General features: G+C 34.2%; 1 protein-coding gene across 5 annotated transcripts; it reads right to left on the reverse strand.

Annotated features, from left to right (window-relative positions):
- Nucleotides 1-691: 691 nt before the first annotated feature.
- LOC130648707 (F-box and WD repeat domain containing protein 10B-like) lies at nt 692-19157 on the reverse strand. 5 transcript variants are annotated; one of them, XM_057454778.1, is made up of 15 exons: nt 18964-19157; nt 16318-17443; nt 12194-14600; nt 11075-11246; nt 9574-10112; nt 9136-9383; nt 8611-8811; nt 7594-7638; nt 7436-7512; nt 6014-6081; nt 5523-5603; nt 4614-4756; nt 4482-4542; nt 2981-3078; nt 692-1916 (listed from the first exon to the last, which is right to left on the reverse strand). In XM_057454778.1, the coding sequence occupies exons 3-15, from the start codon at nt 12536-12538 to the stop codon at nt 1064-1066; spliced, it is 2931 nt and encodes a 976-aa protein (XP_057310761.1). In that variant the 5' UTR covers nt 12539-14600; nt 16318-17443; nt 18964-19157; the 3' UTR covers nt 692-1063. The 5 variants fall into 5 exon arrangements, with proteins under 5 accessions (XP_057310761.1, XP_057310759.1, XP_057310760.1 ...); XM_057454776.1 differs by adding an exon at nt 18065-18328 and having other exon boundaries at nt 12194-16369; nt 18692-19157; XM_057454777.1 differs by having other exon boundaries at nt 16318-16369; nt 18065-19157.
- Between the last annotated feature and the right edge of the window lie 1006 nt (nt 19158-20163).

A 20163-nucleotide genomic window follows, 5' to 3' on the forward strand; every position in this document is an offset into this window, starting at 1 on the left:
GACTTTTCAGGCAGCAACTAGAAAAAGCAACGAATAAAATTCCACAAAAGAAACAAGGAATTACAGACGAAGTATGACCTCATGAGAGAAAAAAACTCAATTTTTATTTCGTCTTTTTGTCCTTGTGAATTACTTTAAAGCTTGCCTCCCACGAAGAAACAAGTAAAAGTCGTGTAGTGTTTGCACGTTTTGTGAAAAACCTTGATTGGTTTTCACGGTTTTGGAAGAAAGGGAAAAAGTATTTGTTGAAGAAACTTCGCAGATTTGGAAAAATTCGCATAAACAGTGATATATTTCGCCTATAATTTTTGTGAATGGATAAAAAATTTGGAAGCCGTTTAAATATTTTCTCAACCTCGGTCCTACAACCAAAAGGGGCCCTGGGGACAAGGTTGATAATTTTTAAAAGTGCATATCGTTGCTCCTACAACAGTTTTATTGCCCAAAAACAGAAAATCAATAACTAAATTTTGCAAATCAGCAATCTAAAAAATTCGCGGAATTAATTTTCGTAAAAAAAGCCAAAAAAAGTGAGAAAGTTCTTCCACATTGTTTTCTTCCGTTAAAGAAGTCTGGTGATATTCTAGTTCCCAGAGCTCTTTGAAATAAACGTCATAAGTAGAACTACCAAGGTTTTATCTCAAAGAGCAGTGAGTTTTGCTCTCAACTCTTATTACGCTGACGAATGATGTATTAGTCAGAAAGATTAATTATTCGGTTATCAGTACATTATTAAATATAAATATAATAAACAATTCCGCATAGAAATATAAATTCCAGTCTCACTCTAGGTGTAAATTTTGTTAACATTGGCGTTTATTAAAATTTAATATGGCACCATATAGCAACCGATAAATTACGATATTGCAAACTAGTGCCCGTCTTTAAATTACATGCCATTTCGTGTTCCCATAGCACGACGTTTTTCCTACGAACAGGCAGGCAAAATATTATTATAGAGGTATTAAACGGGTTCTCTAGTATAAAGTTAAAAGGTTAAGTTGTTTGTGCAATCGGCACCGTAAAAACAGCAAAGTAAACGCCATCTTTTAATCGCATGCAGTCAAAATTTCCCTTGACGTAATTCTTCTTCATATTCCAGCTGTAAGTGAAACGTTTTGATTTTTAAATCCAAAAAATCGTTCAAAACATGACTTGCGCTAGACAGCCTGGCCGTTGTTTGCGGCCTACGTTGTTTTCTAGCTACCATCTTGTTGCTAGGCAACTCGTCGTATTTAAAAGACGACGTGGTAAAACCTCTTTCTGAAGAAAGGAGTGGCTTCATTCTGTAGGCTGGAGCGCTACGATATCTAGTTTTAATTTGTATACTCTTAGATTCTTTTAACTTTATGGAATCTAAGTTGGTCTTGCTAACTTGGCTCTTCAGCAGTCCATCGCAGGGGCTCGTCGGTACTACATCGCAATGATTATTTACTCTGTCATTCCAAGGTGGATTATGCAGCTGAGACGAAGAAACCATCTGCTCTCCCACATTGAGTCTATTCGTAACTTCTATCCTCATAACAGAATGTGCACTCTTAACTCTTTCAATATGACGATTAATGCTGGATAAAGTTGGTTGCACTAATGCATTTCTGTTTATCGCCGGTGCGCTCTTGATCCGATTTATTGTTTTCCTTGACGATTCAAATTCACTTAAACGACCTGATTGGTTGCAAACATGCACGCTTTTGCTTTTATTCGGTTGGAGGATGGCGTTATTGTCCCGGTCATGAATCGGAGAACCATGATATAAAAATCTCATTGCACGTGTATAGGCATGCGGAGGTTTATCCCGTGATAACTTTAAAATGTTCAAACTGTTGGTTTCCAGTCTCTCTCTGGGAGCATCGTAATTCCATTCGACAGGCTCAAAGTTATATACAAGGATGCAATTTAATGTACTCACCACAAATCTGAAAAAGGAAAAGAGTAACTTCATAGTACAGTACCTTAATGTGACGATATTTTTCGATGAATGTCCGGCGTTGCATGCTGGAGATCATTTAACTAAGTCAATGTTTATAATCACGGGATCTGATGGCAAGAGTTAAAAAATTAAAAATGGCCGCATAATGTAAACAAACAACGAGGCACAACGAAGCGAGTGAAATCGAGTTTTATTTATTTAACAATTTCACAAAACACAGAAATGTAATGCATTATCAATATGTAACAGTAAAAACTTTGCATAAGGAATATATTTATGAAATTTTTTTTTGCAGAATTAAATTTTACGATTGGAACGCATGCAAACTGCGAAACGTATTTTGTGAAGCTCTTACAAAAATAATGCCGAATCAATGTTCCCGCTTGGGCCCCCTTATATTTATTTGTATATTTACTAAAATAACATTTCACAATCTAACATCAGTAACTCGTCGACGTCCAAAAATTTCCAATTATTTTTGCGATTTAAAAACATTTCGAAACTTGATCAACTTTTGCCTACTTTTGCGGAGCTTATTTTTGCGATTTGCTATTAAAAGTCTAATTTTATAGAATTAAATACCTCAAAAAGGGTGCAAAATATAAATTTCGCAAGAATTTATTTGACTACATTTGTGAAGTGATAAATAATGGAATAAGAATCCGAGAATTCACAAAAAAACAAAAAACAAATAGCAGACACCAAGAAATCTTTTAAAAAAACTTGGCCAAGAGCTCTTTGCTTTTTTTAACTTTTTTCAGAGGCAGGGGTATTTATTCAAGAGGGCGGTAAAAATGGCCATTGTTTAAATGGTCATCAATGAAATCGATTATTTGAAAACGTAAAAAAAATATTATTTGAAAAAGTAAAAGAAATTTACGCCTATTTTCACAATTTGAGAGAAGGCGGCCCTTGAGAAGGCGGGCGTTTATTTGAAGAGCTTTGTTGTTGTTTTAACCTTTTTACTTGGGAGTTTAATCAGACAGTTGGGTTGATTTCAGCATGGGCGTTTAATTATGGCGGAATATTGACAAACAGCTGTTTTCGTACCTATTTTCACTGCAAAACAAACTTGTTATAGCGTCGTTCTTACTGTTCCCGCGTATGACACGCAAACAATCACCATTTAACATGTTCCACACGCGTATCTAAAAACAAACAAAACTGTCAGATGGAGAATTAGAAATTCTCGCAAAAAGTTTTACGCAATAATTAATACGCGCGAAAATATGTATTGGAAATCAATCATTGGGGAAAGAGGATTCGAAAATTAACAATCAGAGGTGGGACACTTACTCGGTACTGTAGGATATTTTAAGAGGACTCAAATTTTACTGACCCGATGAATCCGATAACTTAACAGCCCAAACAAACTCGGTACTAAGTAAGGTAACAAATAATGAGGCTTATTAATTGAACAAATTATTTTTTCTTATTTCTTACGACAATAAAGTGATAGTTTGTTTAAAACCGGAGAAGGATTCTTAAAAATTCTTAAAAAATCAGAAAGGCCAAAATTATTTCTTTATAAATATTTGATTAATAGTGCAAATTTTGCAAAAATATCAGTGTACAGTAAAAAGTTATAATTTTGGCTTGTCAACCAATAATTTGTCGGGCTACGTGACAATATTTTCCGGACTCGAAAATTTGAGTGGAAAAAAGCGAAAAGCTAAGGCCGGCGATAATTATAGGCCGACTTTGTTGGGCCGATAAGGCAATCTGGATGTGGAAATACAGCCTACCCAATTTTGTGCCATGTGCAACAACAACGTCACTTTTTTGACAACTTTGACAAAAAAATACAAATATGACAACAATATTTACGTGAATAAAGAAAAGCAAGGAAATTACTAAATAATATGGAAATGATACGTCGGTAGCAACGTTATTTACACCCGACATTTTAAAGAGTGGTTAAAACACATATAACGAATCACAAAAATCGCATTATGTTGCTCACCACTCATAGTTTCAATCATTTGAAATCACTCAATATTGGGCAAACGCTTTAAGTAACAAGACAGATCATAATATAACAAAATGCAGAAAAAAGCACAGAAACAAATCTCCACCATATCCCATCATGTTTTGACTGAGTACACACCCTGTTTTGAACGAAATCTCCACCATATTCCATTGTATTTTGGCTTAGTACACACAGCCTGTTTCAAACGAAATCTCCACCATATTTCATTGTGTTTTGGCTTAGTATACACCCTGTTTCAAACGAAATCTCCACCATATCCCATTATGTTTTGACTGAGTACACACCCTGTTTCAAACGAAATCTCCACCATATTCTATTGTGTTTTGGCTGAGTACACAGCCTGTTCCAAATGAAATCTCCACCATATTGCATTATGTTGGTTTAGCACACACCTTGTTTCAAACGAAATCTCCCCTATAATCCATTGTGTTTTGGCTTAGTACACACCCTGTTTCAAACCAAACCATCTGTATACCAGAGGTGGAAAAGAATTAGATTCTGAATGCCAAGAAAAATTTGAAAAAAAAATTTCAGGTTAGTAAAAAACAAATTAAGACTAACCTTTCCATCAGCACACGAAGTTATCAAGCGACAATACGAAATGTCCAAACATAACACCTCCCTAAAATACAGACTACATCTCTAGGACACGGCACGTTAAGTGCATATAAAAAAAACGTAAATATTTCTTACTGTGGATGTCGGTAAAGCTTTAACGGCTTCGTCAAATCGCCGATGTTACTCCAAAGTATAGCAAAACAATCCCTACTACCAGAGAGGATATGATATTGCGTTAACTTTAAACACGTCACTAAATTCGAATGAGCTTCTAATGTCTGAAAGAGAAGAAGCCAATCACTCGTCTTTAAATGGCATACATTTTAGTTTTAAAAGCGTCTTTCACTTGAGTTTTCTAACTAAAAATAGTTCTTGATAAGCAAAATGAGTCTAGTAGATAATCGCTTGTTACCCTTTTTGGCCATTATTAAAAATTATTAGTCATCAAAAAAAAACTTTACTTCTGGTTTCTGTAAAGTTCCCAATATATAACTTTCTGGTTCCAAGTTTGTTTGTTTTTACGGTTTTGAATTGGGAAAGTTTGTTAAACCCGTTTCTTATAAGTCCTAGGTGGGGCTAATGAATTTCAACTCTCATGTTGCAGTGTAAAGTAGGAACAGTGCATAAAAAGACAGTAAATAAATTTTCTCTTTATCGTCATTTTGATGGATTCTCAAGGTTGGGGTCAATTTGGAAATTTAAGAAATTAGAGGATGTCTGTTTTTTGTTAAAAACAGAACAATTCTTATTTTTGGTCAAAGCGGGACCACGCATCAAAAAACTTTCAATAACGTAAGCACGATTTTCAACACGATTCTCGTCGTCTTCTCATTCGTCTCAATCTCATGACAAGCAAACAGAGACGAAATCATCTTCCGTTGAGAAGGAGAAATTTGACATGTTCGTGCTACTCTGCAGTAAGATAAGAATCATATTGACAAGTAGCGATAAAACATTACAACACGAGCTTGTGTAGTAAATAAAGACAGAGTTTTCTGATCAATTCAAGCGTATAGTACACGAACAGTACAAAAAAATACATACTTTGATTATAAGTGCAGTCTCGATGTCCCAAACATTTATAACTCCTGCATCACTGCCAGTTATCACAGACACCTCGTTAATCTAAGAAAAAATGATGCAAATGATGGTAAAGTTAATTTGCAATCACCCACGTGACTCACATTGAAGGGAGGCTGCCATCTTTGTTAGTTTACGCTAATGTTGTGTGTAACGCTAAGCAGTTTGCTTGCTCCCCGTGCACCCTCCCTTCCTCTAATCTTTGACCTAGACCACGCGGTCTCCAACATGAATAGGGTTAAACGTTTTTAAATGTACATCTCTGCCATGGTTGCTAAATAACATAAAAACACGATTCTCTTACTATTTTGAATTTACATCCAAGTAAACTTTGTTTTAAGCGCAGGAGAATGCTGTAAACACCACAATAGCTACCTCCTGACAACACATAACACCTAAGATTTTTTGGTACAAAAATTGTCCGCTGGCTTCCTTTCGGTAAACAGCATGCATACCTCTAACGTCCTGACCACAACTGAATGTTGCAATGTCGTTTTACATTTGCCAGTTGCAAGAGTCCAAACTAGAGTAAAATATATGGTACAACTTAAGAATCTGTCGTGACTGTAACTTACAAAGTGTTACTTCACTGCTGTTGATATACACATTTAGTCCTTTTTTCTCTTTTCTTGTTGTAAGCAAGTGAAAATTCAAAATCAGGCTGAGCTATATCGATAGATGGAATGGTCCTGTTTTTAGTTTTGAAAATACTAAAGGTATGATTACACAAGGAGAGACAATATAATAGTTTTATTGTGTACAAGGAAAAAGAAAAGACATGCCAACAACACAAGAATAAAAAAACACATTAAAAGAATTTACCAAGACTAAGAAATTTAGGTTTAAAAAGCTGTATTATAGAATGATCCACTTCTAACTAGTTTATGTTCGTTGACTGGCTTCTTCAAAGCTTTTATTTCTGTGACAATCTTATACCGTATACACACAAGGTATGTGTACACCCTTTTAAATTTTGACAAGTAGAACAATTTTAAATTTATTTTTAAATTCTTAGTTTGCGAATTTATGCCACCGATGGTAAAACTATTTTCTTGCAACAAACTTGACAATGTTGTTAAATGTTGAATATACACCGAATATCAATTTCACGGTATAATGAGCAGTATGAGCAGCTAAATAGCTGACAGATAAGAAAAACTCAAATAATTTCTAGGTCCCCGAGTTTAAGTTCTGAAGGTATACAATTAAATGTAAATAAATGGAACGGTTAAGACTGTTTACTCCGACATAAACATTTAACCGTAGACAGTGTAAAAAAATGTCATTTTGCCAGAACTGGATTTTATTGGTCTTTTAGGAAAGAGGAAAAAGAGAAAGACATTTTTCAGCAAGTCCTAGAAAAGACACCCTAACATCCATAAACAGAGAACGTTACAGATCAAAAAACTAAACTCCAACTAACTTTTAATTAAATACCTCTCGTAACTTGTAAAAACAAAATATTGATAAAAATGTACACTTTTCAAAATAAGACTAAACAAGACGTATGATATACGTAAACAACCTCAGAAATAAAGTTTACAAAAAGCTGTCTATGAGATTGTGATTTATAACAGCAAAAAAAAAGGTACAAATAGTTACCAAGATGAGATTCGACCACACGACTACTCTCGTTTCGGTGCTCAGAGAGGCAAAAATTTCCATTCTTGTTGGACACATTTGCGTTTTAATACAAGCTCACGAGCTTGTAAAAACACAAACATGCATCTGTAGGAGCCTAGCAGTAAGTTTTCCTTAAGTGTGCTTAAATTCAGAACAAAAATTATTATGAAAGGACAGAATTACAGACGATTCATCAACATTTAAAAATAACAGTAACGTTGTCATTTACAGCAAAGATAATATCTCTCCCTTACCTTTCACTCGTTTGTCGGTGCTACTAGAGACAGCAAAAGATTTGCACACAGCCACACACAGTATCGTTCCTTTGTGTCTGTAAAAAATAGAAGTCATGTACTAACAAAATAACATTTTAAGAAGTCTATATCAAAATAACAGCTTCTATGTAACCTACCCACGAAATATAAATTTGCATTTTCCTGTCGTCAAGTCCCAGACTCTAAAATTGTATGAAAAAATAAATCAATAACAGAAGGAAAATTTTTTTTGTCGTATGCAATGTTCCTAACCCTCCAACTTCTATCCCTTCCCTGATCAGAAATGTTTGTACGTTGCATCTCTTGTCACGTTAGGTATAAATATACCAATATATAAATATAGGCATTCGTATATATCCCAAAAAGTCAGTTTTAACATACAAACTGACATTTTGCACTCTTTTAAACTTTAACCTACAGAGTACAGTTTCCAAGATAAGAGTAATCCCTTGTCTCTTCACAAATAAATATTTCTACTGTACTCTTTATTAAAATAAAAAATAATCCGCTTTAAATTACATATGCTAAGTGACTGATTTTTCTTTTATGTGATGGCAAACTTGTTTAATACGGAAAATTCGAAGAGATCCTACTGACCAGAGTATAACTGAAGATTAAAGCTGTTGGACTTATCATTTTGGTAGAGCAACATTGGTTGCTTTAGCTACACACCTTTCTTGAACAATCATTCAGTAAAGAATATTGGTAAGGTTTTAGTCCAGTGGGGTCAAGGGTTTAGTCTAATTGTCACAGGAAACTTTATTTTACTGATGGAAAAGTCAGGCTTTCTATGTCAACTAAAATTTAGACAGATACAAGTGTGTATTATATTACCACTTACTATTATGTTTTAGGCTACTAAATAATATTTTTAAGCAACTGAATTGCTATGGGATGAAGCTAAGAACATCCGAGTCGAAACGTAAGCAACTAGTCTAGCTGAAAAATTGAAAAATTAGTACGTAACCAAGGTAACCAAAACCTGAATAAGTTAACAAGCATCCTATGAAAAATGTCTTCAAAGAATATGTGTATTTTCTTAAGGGGGTCTCAGACAATTAAACTTGTCAAACTAGTTATAATAAATAATCTTAAGCCCTTTAAAAGACAATGGTAGAAGGTGATAACAACAAAAAAGCCTAAAAACATCACACCTGACAGATGTGTCATAACTTCCGCTCACAACAATATTGCTAGGTTCATACAAACACAAACATTTGATTGAGCCAGTGTGGCCAGCTATAGATTGTACATGTGCGGCTGTATTTACATTAAGTAGACTGATTTTTCGATCCACTGACCCAACACCAACAAATCTACCACATCCATAATGCACATATCTGTGATTGTCCTTTCTATAGAAAACAAAAGGAAACATGAGAACAGAAATGTTTTCTTGAAATGGTTAAATACCCTCAGCATACATTGTAGTTTGTCCGTAAGAGCATTTTTTTACATTCTTGCAACTAAAGAGAAAATTTTTAAAGAGTTATATTAAAAAACGTAGAAAGCTTAACACTGCTAAAACTGCTAATACTTTAATGTAATTACTCCCCTGAGCCAAAGTCACATTATGAAAGTTATATTTACAAATGAGAATAAAACAGATTTGCCTGATATGATAAACATTATTCCTAATAATCCTGAAGTTTAACCACACACAAATACTTCGGGCGTACCGTGCATCTAAAACCAACACATTGTAGCTGTTGCAATATACATTCCTTTCTTCCATCATCACTTTCTGTGTTTCATAACCATTATAACACTCTTCCATGTCAAGGTCACAAAACTCATCCTGATCAATGACAACATCAATATGTTTACCTTCCAGATTTACTTTTAATTTTCCTTCTTTATCTACAACAGGGATATGAACTGGCACATAGCGAGCATAACATGGATGTGGCGCTTTCGCACTTGCTGCCTGAAAAAAATTAATGTGAGATTTGAATGCAGTATAGCAAATAATAAAAACCTAAAAACTCAGAGGCTCACCCATCCTTAAAATTCCACAGGAACTCACCTGTTAAAACAAAGTGGATGAAAATGCACGAAAGTTGCTTTTGCGTGACACAAACAGACAAAAATACAGGTATTAAAATAAGAGACATCACCTGCATAACCATAACATCTTCCTTGGCAACTTGGATTAATATCAGCTCTGCTTTCACTTGTTCTGCTAATTCTTTCCAATGATTATTAACACTAGATAATGTTGTAAGTGTTGCCTCATCCAGATAACCAAAAATTTTTTTACAAAGCTGAACAGGTAGAACTCGCAAAAAATCCACACCAATATTTTGATTAACTTTATATTCACAAAATGTTTTCGAAACAAATGATTGTGGTGTGTCTAAATCCCAACAGCAAGATGAAATTGGTGTGCATCGGGCCGAGGAATTCTGTCGCGAAACAAACTTTGCTTTTGATGATGCCTTTGAATGTTGTGAGGACGGTCGTGTGGATGAATTACCAAGATTTTCAAATAAATATGAATTTTCATTCTGAAATGTAATTCTCTCCTTAGCTGAACTTATTTTTCTTGCTTTTAAGATTGACTTGCATCTCATCAGGGGAGCGCTTGGACATTTCGGTATTTTTCGGAGCGTTATCTCATCTGGAACAGGCAGACAACTTGGGTCAAATCTAGTTTCTAGAAAAAAAATCAAAGATCCCTAGCATTTTAAAAATAGCTCTTAGTTTTTTCTCCATGCTGTATTTTTATTATGTCAGTACCAGAAATAATGTTCTCTGTATCATTAAATAAATAAAAGAGGTTGTTAATTTTAGTATGCCATCCGGATCTACATGGTTTCAGTAAAGCCATATTGTCACTAGATCATACATGTAATGTTAAAAGGAAAAAATACTTTTATTGAAAACATGTGACAAACATGTTTGCAATAAAATTTTTTTCCCTTTTCATAGTAAACTTCATATCTTTTTAAATACCTTATTTTAGTAAATTACCTTAACAACATAGAAAATTAATGTATTATATAATATTTATACATTTTGTCGAAAATTTGCATTTCAATAGCATAAAATTAACACAGTCTTCCAAAAAAATACATTGCGGGTGCTAAAATTAATATGGTTTAAGAAAAGTGTAAAAAAACAATTTTTGGTATAAGTGTACCGAATATTCTGATAATCCAAAGTTTTAAAGGACATTTTGAACAATGATCGCGTCAGCAAAAGGGAGGAATAGATAAATGAAATACATATTATTATAATTATAATTATATATATAATATATATATATATATATAATTAATATATAATATATATAATTATAATATTGAAAATTTTCTAAATCCCCTTTTCCACAGTAAAAAATTAACACAATTCCGTGCTTCATTAATTCCATGATGTGTTTCTTTTAATGATAAAGAGGTATCTTATGGAAAAACTCTATTCCAAGGCTTTATTACACAAAGAATTTGACTATTAATTTAATAAAAAGCAAAAGAAAGAAAATCTTTTAACTTTGCAATACATGTAAAACTAAACAGAGTCAGCTATTGGAAAACTTCTATTGTCTCATAACCCCACTTTTTGTAGTTTATATAACTTGGTCAACCCAAAAGGACCAAAATTAAATATTGTACTTACCACTTTCTATACTTTTTCCTTTGTTGGTTAATAATGCAATGCTGTACTCTTTAATTTCATTTAACAAGACCGAACTGCATAACTTAAATAGGCTTACTAAGTAGTTAGTCTGTGACCATTCTGTTGACTTGAGATACCACAACATATATTCGTTATTCACCATATCTTCAATCTGATGTTACAAATAATCAAAATATAGTGAAATAGTCAAGAATGTGTCTAAGTTTACAGAAAAAAGTTAGCTAGATATTGTGAGACTGTTCTGATAGGATATGCTTTTAACAAGTGCATAAATAGGGTCAATTTTATAATTAGTTATAGCACACTGTCTGGGAGTGATCCAGGTCAATTTAGGCATTGGTATAAAATTTTTGGGGACATACGTAATTAGGGCACTCCAAATAAGAAAGCTATTTTTGAGATGTTCAAAAAATACTTTATTTATTTCTCTCCTTTCTACAAAATATTTTATATTATAAAAAACACCTAGATAAATACATGCCAACAAAACAAAAGACAGCCAATTATTATTATAAAAAATTTCTTGCTAAAGATACCGACACCCCTAAAGAAATCCTGGATAGCCCCCGACTGCAGAATTAAAAATGAAAGAGTTCACATACAAAACAAACACTGCCATATTATGTATCTGCATATTGAAATGATTTTGCTTTTTGTTTTAGATTTTAAGAACACTATTATTAAGCTCTGTTAACAAAAATCAAAAGAAAAGTTTCATCCTTTTATTAATGTTGAGATTAAGATTGGAGATTGTCAATGCAAGTAATTTTTTAACCCCCTGAAAACTGACATATTTCAAGCCTTGTAGGCTGGAAATTAAAAATGAGATGTTAAGGAGAAAATTAGTTATGCAAATCTAAAAATGCATTTTATTAAAGTTTTTTTATTGCATAAAACAATACACATAAAGTGTTTCTTTCCGCAACAAACTTCAATTTATTTGGCTTTTTAATGATACTCTTTTAACTTCATAAAAAATGCTTTTATGGTAATTTTGTGATTATACAATCATATTAAAGCACAGTATTTTGAGCAAGATTTTAAATGCAAACAAAAAAACAAACAGAAAAACAGATAAACAAACAAAAACCAACAAACCTGTTTTAAATCTACTGAATGATCTGAAGGATCTTGAATACTGTCATCATAAATGCTAGGTCTTAGTCTTGTCTTTGCATACTGGTAATCTTTGCCTTGTAAGCTGGTCAACATATTTGGTATCTTTCGTACAACACTGTCTGCTGCAGACAGAATCAGTTGCTGTAAGAAACACTTTTTATTGTTATGACTTAGAGGAATAAACCAAGCCTTAGAACGGTTGATCTTTTCAATAAGTTTGCAAGACTCACACTTCTGACAGAACAAGGGTTTCTTTACACTGCATCTAATTGAAAGTATTTGGTGGAGATTACTGCCCAATCCAATATGTGTTTCAGGATCCATTTTACTATATTAAAAAAAAAAAAACATAAAACAATGGGCTTTTACTTTGAAAATTTGCAAATCTATTCTCCAACTTTTTAAATTGGATATTTTTATTTTTCATATTCAATTATACATAATCTTGTACAACCCCATGAATTGATTTAGATATTGTATATAATGCCCAGTTGAGATTTGCGTATGAATTATACATGTCAAGTAAGGTAAAACTAATTAAAAACAACACGTTTTAAATGAGCTTTTGGCTCAGATTAGAGCCATGATCACATTGATACATTTGTATATAGAAAAATATTATGTAAAATATTATCTACAATTCCCAAGAGAATAAATTACTTAAAGTGATATTTGTCCTATATATATTCAAAACACATGCTAAAAATCTTTAATAATGTGACTCGAAAATTATACATTCAAGTGTTAATATGCAAACATAGTTCATAGTCAGTGTTACAGTGCTGCTGATCAACAGTCATGCATTTGATAAAATTGTTTTTTTCGTAATTATCATCTTTCCTTGACCCAAAAACAATATCTTTTCTATTGTTTTATTGAGTATCAAAAATAACGAAGATTGCACTTTTAAACAACAAAGATTTATCCGATACCTAGCACCATCGTTTGTTTGTTATAATCTCAATACAATGGCCTACCATCTTTATGAATGCAGCAAAAGGACTGGGTAAATTCATTATTCAGCACATTTTTGCTTGTGACGTAGTTAACTGGCTTCTTATTAGACGAACTACCTTACTTGTGCATCGACTAAATGTTTTTTTATATTTTTTTCCTCGTTTGAAAAAGATCTTCATGAAGATAACAATGAATGAAAATAATTTGCAGGTTCTAGGAGTTCAATTCGAGCCGGAAAGAACAGCGAATGATGAGCTTAGTTTCGACTTTTCAAGACGTAGACAAACATAACATTGGAGACCTTGTTGCATTACTCGCCTAAATGTTACAGTAGGTCTATGGTGCCTGTGCGATAAATATTAGAGGATGTTCTCAAATTGAATGTTTGTGCTAACACAAGATAGACACTATTAAATACTTTCAATTACATGGTATAAAATTTTCTCCTGTTTCATGAGTAATTCTTCATGAGTATTTTTAGATGTGAGTGTGATTAAGTAATTTTGTAATATTTTTCATATAAAAAATGTATTATGGAACACAAAAAGAATTCCAAGCAGAGGTTTTATTAAAGAGTGCGCTGTTTACAGCTTTGGTGGCACTCCATGTCAAGAGAGCAGAGAATTGGCGAAAAGTGACGAAGTATCAAACAAGTAAGCAATAAAAAGACCCTGGGTTCGAAGTTGTTTTTACTTACTCATTTTTTTGCACTCTACAATAAACTATTTACAACTTTGTTTAGATTGTACACTATGCCGCTTATTGACAGTTCTGCTGGTTCATGCATAATCATTTGGGTAGGGGCTGCGACGAGTTATACCAGCATGCGTCGTACCCAAGATTTGCGGGACTTTTTAGTGCTAATGGCGTTTATGTTGGTTACAAAGATGGGGTAGAAATTCCAGGGCTTAATATTTCATGGAAGGGGGAGGGGGAGAAATTATTGAACAGAAGCTTAATTTAAAAAAAAGTACAAAATCTACAACTTAATTCTTTTAAATTGTTGACACTTTTCTATGATCTCTTCTTTTGGAAGTCGCTCTTTGGGCGCTATCTGTAAAGAACATTGTCAATTTTATTAGTTCTTTTTAAAATTTGTGAACAATGTAGGTGAAGTATTCATAGTTTTTTCCTCTTGTACAACTTTTGCAACAAACCGTTTATTGAGCTTGGAATACTTGATTCGAAATAGCGGAATTTTTTCGCCTTCCTCGTCCGTTATACACTTCTATAATAAAGTTATAAATAAAGTCATTAGTTAGCAAATATAATGATAAAAAAACGCTTTAAATTGTGTTGAATCATTCCATGTTTGAACAACAGTTTGACAACCAATGGAATAAGTTCAACATTTCAATATCAATAGCCAACGAAGTACAGCTGAATTCGGTAACATCTTTGTATTGTTGAGGTACTTCTTCAAATGATTCTATAAAAAAAAGATGGAATAATATTAAATGTGCTAACACTTATTATATGATTTGGAACGACCACCTAGTTACCAGCCCCTATCCCCTTCCTAACATCCTTTTCTTTTCTTCTGTGTTCAGAGATTTATTTGACTTTTGTTTTTTCCTTATACAGTAGATTTTATTAGTGGATACTTGGGTATCAAAAATTTTATCCTAGTCTTTCCGACTGTTGTTAAGTGCAATTCACAACAGCACACCACAACATAACTCTGCCTCTCAACTTAACTGAATGTGCGATCTGAGTCTAATCTCTCTGTGGCAGGACATCTAGTAAAGGGAAAACTAATTTTTAATTATTGATTGGTTGGTTTTAGAGTAGCTGGAAACAACTATGCAAAACTGGGGCTAAAGTCATATTGAAGTTCAGGTTTTATTAGCAAATGCTTCTTACTTAAGGTTCGTGCAGAATTGGCACAGTGTGTTTACCTTAAGGTCTAGACATATCTTTCGCCTTCGATTATAAAATTCTATATGAATAATTTATGAAAGGCGGTCTTTCACAATTCAAGGGGTACTTACTCAGTCTTGGTCATGAATGGCGTGCGATCGCACGCGCACGCCTCCGCACACGCCATGTGAAATTCGGGCGTGCTCTTTATCACACGCCTCGTTCTACTTCGTACACACGCCACGCAGAACTGAGCTATTTTAGAGTAATCCCTTACCCAAACTTTACCCAATACATAATTGTTCTTCCGCGTTAAAATGTATATATCTCTAAAATGTATTTCTATTAAATACCCACCTTCATTAAAATTGCTGACGTGAGATACATTTCAAATGTTTTGCGTCGGCATTGCGTCGACAATATTTTTTTTGTTTTTCAGCTGGCAAAAAATTTATTCATTACCTTGGAATGGTCTCCTTAAGACGATGACAAATGGAAATGCTATTTACGAACCGAAGGTCAGTTGCATCCATTAAATCCATGATAAAATGTCTATTCCGCCTGTAAGTGCATATTTGCAGACTTGCCTCATCCGTGCTCCGTCGGCGTTCACCTCCGCATTAGTTAAGAACCGCATGGCTGGATTTCTTGGTAAGACCTGGTTACCAACGACGAAGGGGCCAGGCAAAAGAGATTTATGTCTACGTAGTTCTTTTAACTAAGTCAGGAGTCGGTGAATTAGCTAGGATGGGGAGGTTGGCTATGAATAGACTTGCTTATGGATTAAAAGGGTCAGGATTATTCAATAATTCTTAGATCTAAAAGTAATCTGTTAACGGAGGTACTCGGTTCTTCCCGTACCTCACGTAATTTAGGTACACGATAGGGCGTAGGAACGCGATCGCGTACCTCAAAATGAGAAGCCTGCATTTACTACTTGGTTGTTTGAGGTCTGGATCAAAGTTGGTTATTCATTTTTCACATGCTTCATTCAATATGGCAGCTTGTTGTGAACATGGTTTGTAAACATTTTGTTGCTAAAATAAATAAGTCAACAAACGAAAAAGAAGCAAATAAAAAGTAAAAAACAATGCTTCAAAAACTCTGCGCTGCCGCTCTCCTGAATGTAATAAATGCACGTCAAAATCATAGGCTAGGCGTGCGATACTGATCGCATGCCTGTATTAGTGTAGGCGTACGTACAACCGTACGCGGGTGCAAATATTCGTGACCAAGACTGCTTACTTATGTTACTTATGTTAGCTTTTGAAGTTGTAGCTTCACACCTGTCGTGGATGACCGACGTCAGTCATTTCTTCCTCTTCTTCTACTCCATCTCTAAAGAGAGGAGGATGAGGATTAGATCAAACTACAGTGACTATACTGTTTTTTTAGGCTTCATTTGTCCCAGGGATCCGAGGTTCATCTGGGAGAGTTTTGAGAAACTTGTCGAGGGCTGTTTTAAATTTTAAAACTGGACATGAAGGGTAAAATTACCAAAATTTTTAAACATATACTAAAATATCAGCCTGGCCCAAGTTTTATTTATTTTGGTCACTTCCGTGTGCTAAATATGTTACACGCGACATATTATTTCAGCCTCGCTTCAGTCCACCATCCATATAAACAATCGAAGCGAGAGACAGCTTGGTTTTTTGTAAACAAGAATGAGATGTTGTTCAGTTAGTGTTAGGAAATAAAACAAATAATTATTTATTTCTTTTATAGAAATTAGTTACAAATAAGAATCTTTTGTCAAAATTTTAGTTGATTTTTAATTGGACAGTACCTTTAAAATCAAGTTTCAGTCTTAGCATAAATTGATTTTCAAACTTGATTTCTTCAAGTATATAAGTTGGAAAAACCTGAAAAATTTCAATCTATGAGTATCAACTAAGCTCCCAAACTTAATCTTGGTGCGATGTAATATTTTTACATCTGGCCAATTAGAGCAAAACATTGCCTTCTTAGTTTCCTTTAACTCTAAAACCTGCCCCATAGGCTCTTTTGTGCCAAGGGATGGCTTGTTATCATATCTAAACCATAAAAAACCCTGGCAACAGGATAAGTGGTGCAAGTTGTTTTATGGTCCTGGAAATGATTTTACTTTTGATAATCAAAAAAGGGATGGTAAGTATGAGGCAAAATTACATTTACGTCACACCTTAGGTCAGTTGGAAGGTCAGCATGTAAGTTACCTGTCATCCGCCCACACGGTGTTTGAGAGTACTACTTTTTCTTTTTCAAATTTTTTCAAAAGAAAAATTAGAAACCCTAATAAAAGAGTGTGGAATAAAGAGTTCTGGTGTGCATTATTTATAAAAAACACCTCAAAATCTTACAGACACTGTTCCAACAGACATGATTCGTCATTTGAGCCTCTCTACTAGAGTTGACACAGAGACCTCTAATCTAATAGAATAATAAATAACGAAATATCTCTCAATGACTTGCTGTAAACTTTGTTTACATTGTTTTCCGCAGGCAAATAGTTCTTTAACCAATCAGATCTTTTAAAAGGAATTATTAGCCAATACACCTTTATGATAATTAGGGAAAACTAACACACCATTGCAGCTTATTTAGAACTGCCCCTTTCATTCCCACATATTGAAAGTAGTAAATGACAGTAAAAACATGATGTCTTGGATTTTAAGAACTTTTTACACCAGAACGAAGGATCTCCTTATGACCATGTGGAAATCTCTTGTTCTTCCTCTATTAGAGTATTGTTCAGTCCTATGGAGTCCACATAAAGTTGGAGAGAAACAGATGATAGAGGCATTGCAATAATCCTATATACAAAAAATCAGAACTTGCCCAATCACAACTATTGGTAATCATTAAAGGAACTGAAACTGTATTCATTGGAGCGTAGAAGGGAAAGGTATCGAATAATTTATATTTGGAAAATCATGGAACAGTTGGTACCAAATGTCAATCTGAAAATTCAAAGCTATCATCATCTTTAGCATGGGTGGAAAGGAAAACTTCCGTGTGGTCCATACAGTAAGGTGGCAGAGTTCAGTTTACCTATCCATGGAATAAAGCTCTTTAACATCCTCCCCAAATCCATCCATAATATGTCTGGTTGCACACTGGACTTTTTTAAAAACAGCCTTGATAAATATCTATTCCAGATACCAGATGAACCACAGCTGGTAGGGTACACCACCTTAGGACGGGCTGATTCAAACTCTATTATACATATGCACACATTGGTGTAAACTGGATGGATATTCAATCCAATGGAGGACTGGTACACAACTGCTAATCCTGAAGACTTTCTTCGGAAGCCTACGACAAGGCACAACCAGGTAAACATCACACTTTTATAAGAGTTTATTAATGAGAAAACACGTTTTTTCGTGATAACTTTTCTTGCCGCGTTTTGTTTTTAATAAAAAGTACACATAAGCTGTATCTTATTATTATTAACGTTTCCTGAAAATTTGAAAGAAATTGATACGACGCAAGTTAAAAAACTAGAGAAAACATGCTTTCATCTCTAACACAAACTCTTATAAAAACACAATTTTTCCGATATTGTAAAACGATGGAGGAACACATGCACAATTGAATTATCGTAAAGGTGTATTGAATTGCTTTATTTTGCTTGCAAAAAATATATACATATATCAAGATAGCAAGGAAACTCACATGTAATGATGCCCTTTCCCACCATCTATAGGAAAGAAAATAATCATCAAGCTAGCTATTCTTGTATATTCTACAATATGATAGGCAAAAATATGGATGTTTTTCCAATGGATAAAAAATGAGCATCTAGTTATAGCTAGCTACCCAGCTACCTAGCGGTTTTTACAATTAAGATTTAGGGAGCTAGATTGCTTTGATTTTTTTTTCATGCACTTTAAGCTAACATTAGTTAGCTAGCTCTAGCTGAGGTAAAAATGCAGCTTTTTGCTCACTTTTTGCAGCAGAATTTATTTAAGATTGATTGGGAAAATTCTATTGCATGCTTTGGTACAGCTTGAATGCCATATTGAAACTAACCACGCAAACAACACGGAGCGCCAAATGGACAAAAAAACAAATCCCAGGAAAAAGGAAAACTGAAAAAAAATGCCTCAACCTCGTCCCGAGACTTTTTTGAGTTTTTTGGATGTGAAGGATCAATTTTAGAAAGCCCTGACTAGTCACGCTATGAAAGATGGGTTTGAAAAAATAATCATTCGTCTTGTTTAACCATACCTTTACCTACCAAAAGTGGTGCGCGCGTCTTCTCTCTCGCTTTACGGAACAGAATAATAATGAAATAAACGTGACGTGTGGCGAGATTCCACTTCGATCGCAAAGCACGGCGTGCTTAGCGTTGCGCAGTCGTGTGTCTTCAAAGCGGCACAATGCCTATTAAAAACAGAATTGCGCGCACACACGAAAGCGCTCTTAAACATCGCGCAATATTGTGTCTTGAATCGACGTGCTAAAAGATTGTCTTATATTATCTCTTTAAACTTTAGCTGGTATTCTTTACGTTGCTCTAGATGCACATTAATTGCTCAAAAAGGGTAATTGTCCTATCAATTTCTCTTGTCAAAGTATGTAACAATATCTCCGTTCTTTGCAATTTAGTTTTTTTTGGTTTCATGTTGGGTTGCTCCATCATGGTAGCTGACGCATGGGTACTATCTGCTACTGTATCCAAAATTATACACTATTCACAAGGATCTTATCAGTAGGATAGATAAAAGAATCTTAGTTGCCGACAACTTGGTCACAAATTGACGTGTTGTACAATGTTGCACTGAGGAGACTATTTGCAGCTTTGTGCGATCCTTTCTCGTACCTTAAGGGAAGAAATTTTCGCGGGAATTTAATTTCGCGGTTGATCAAAACGATTTTTTTCGCGGAATTTAATTTCGCGGTCGAGAAAAAAATATAATTTTCGCGGTCGAGAAAAAATAGTCTTTCTAAATTGTTAATTACTCGTTACATTCATCATCGATAATGAAGTCAAATGCGTTTCTATCAAAGTCTTCTTCGAACCCCCATTCTGCATCATCATCATTGTCGTCGTCATCTTCATCATTTTCTACGATTTCGTTTACGTATCCTTCCCGTATCTCGTCCGATACTTCGATGAAGCTGGGCTGGTTAGCAATCTCATC

This window comes from Hydractinia symbiolongicarpus, chromosome 7, assembly GCF_029227915.1.
Source record: "Hydractinia symbiolongicarpus strain clone_291-10 chromosome 7, HSymV2.1, whole genome shotgun sequence".
NCBI classification, from domain to species: Eukaryota; Metazoa; Cnidaria; class Hydrozoa; order Anthoathecata; family Hydractiniidae; genus Hydractinia; species Hydractinia symbiolongicarpus.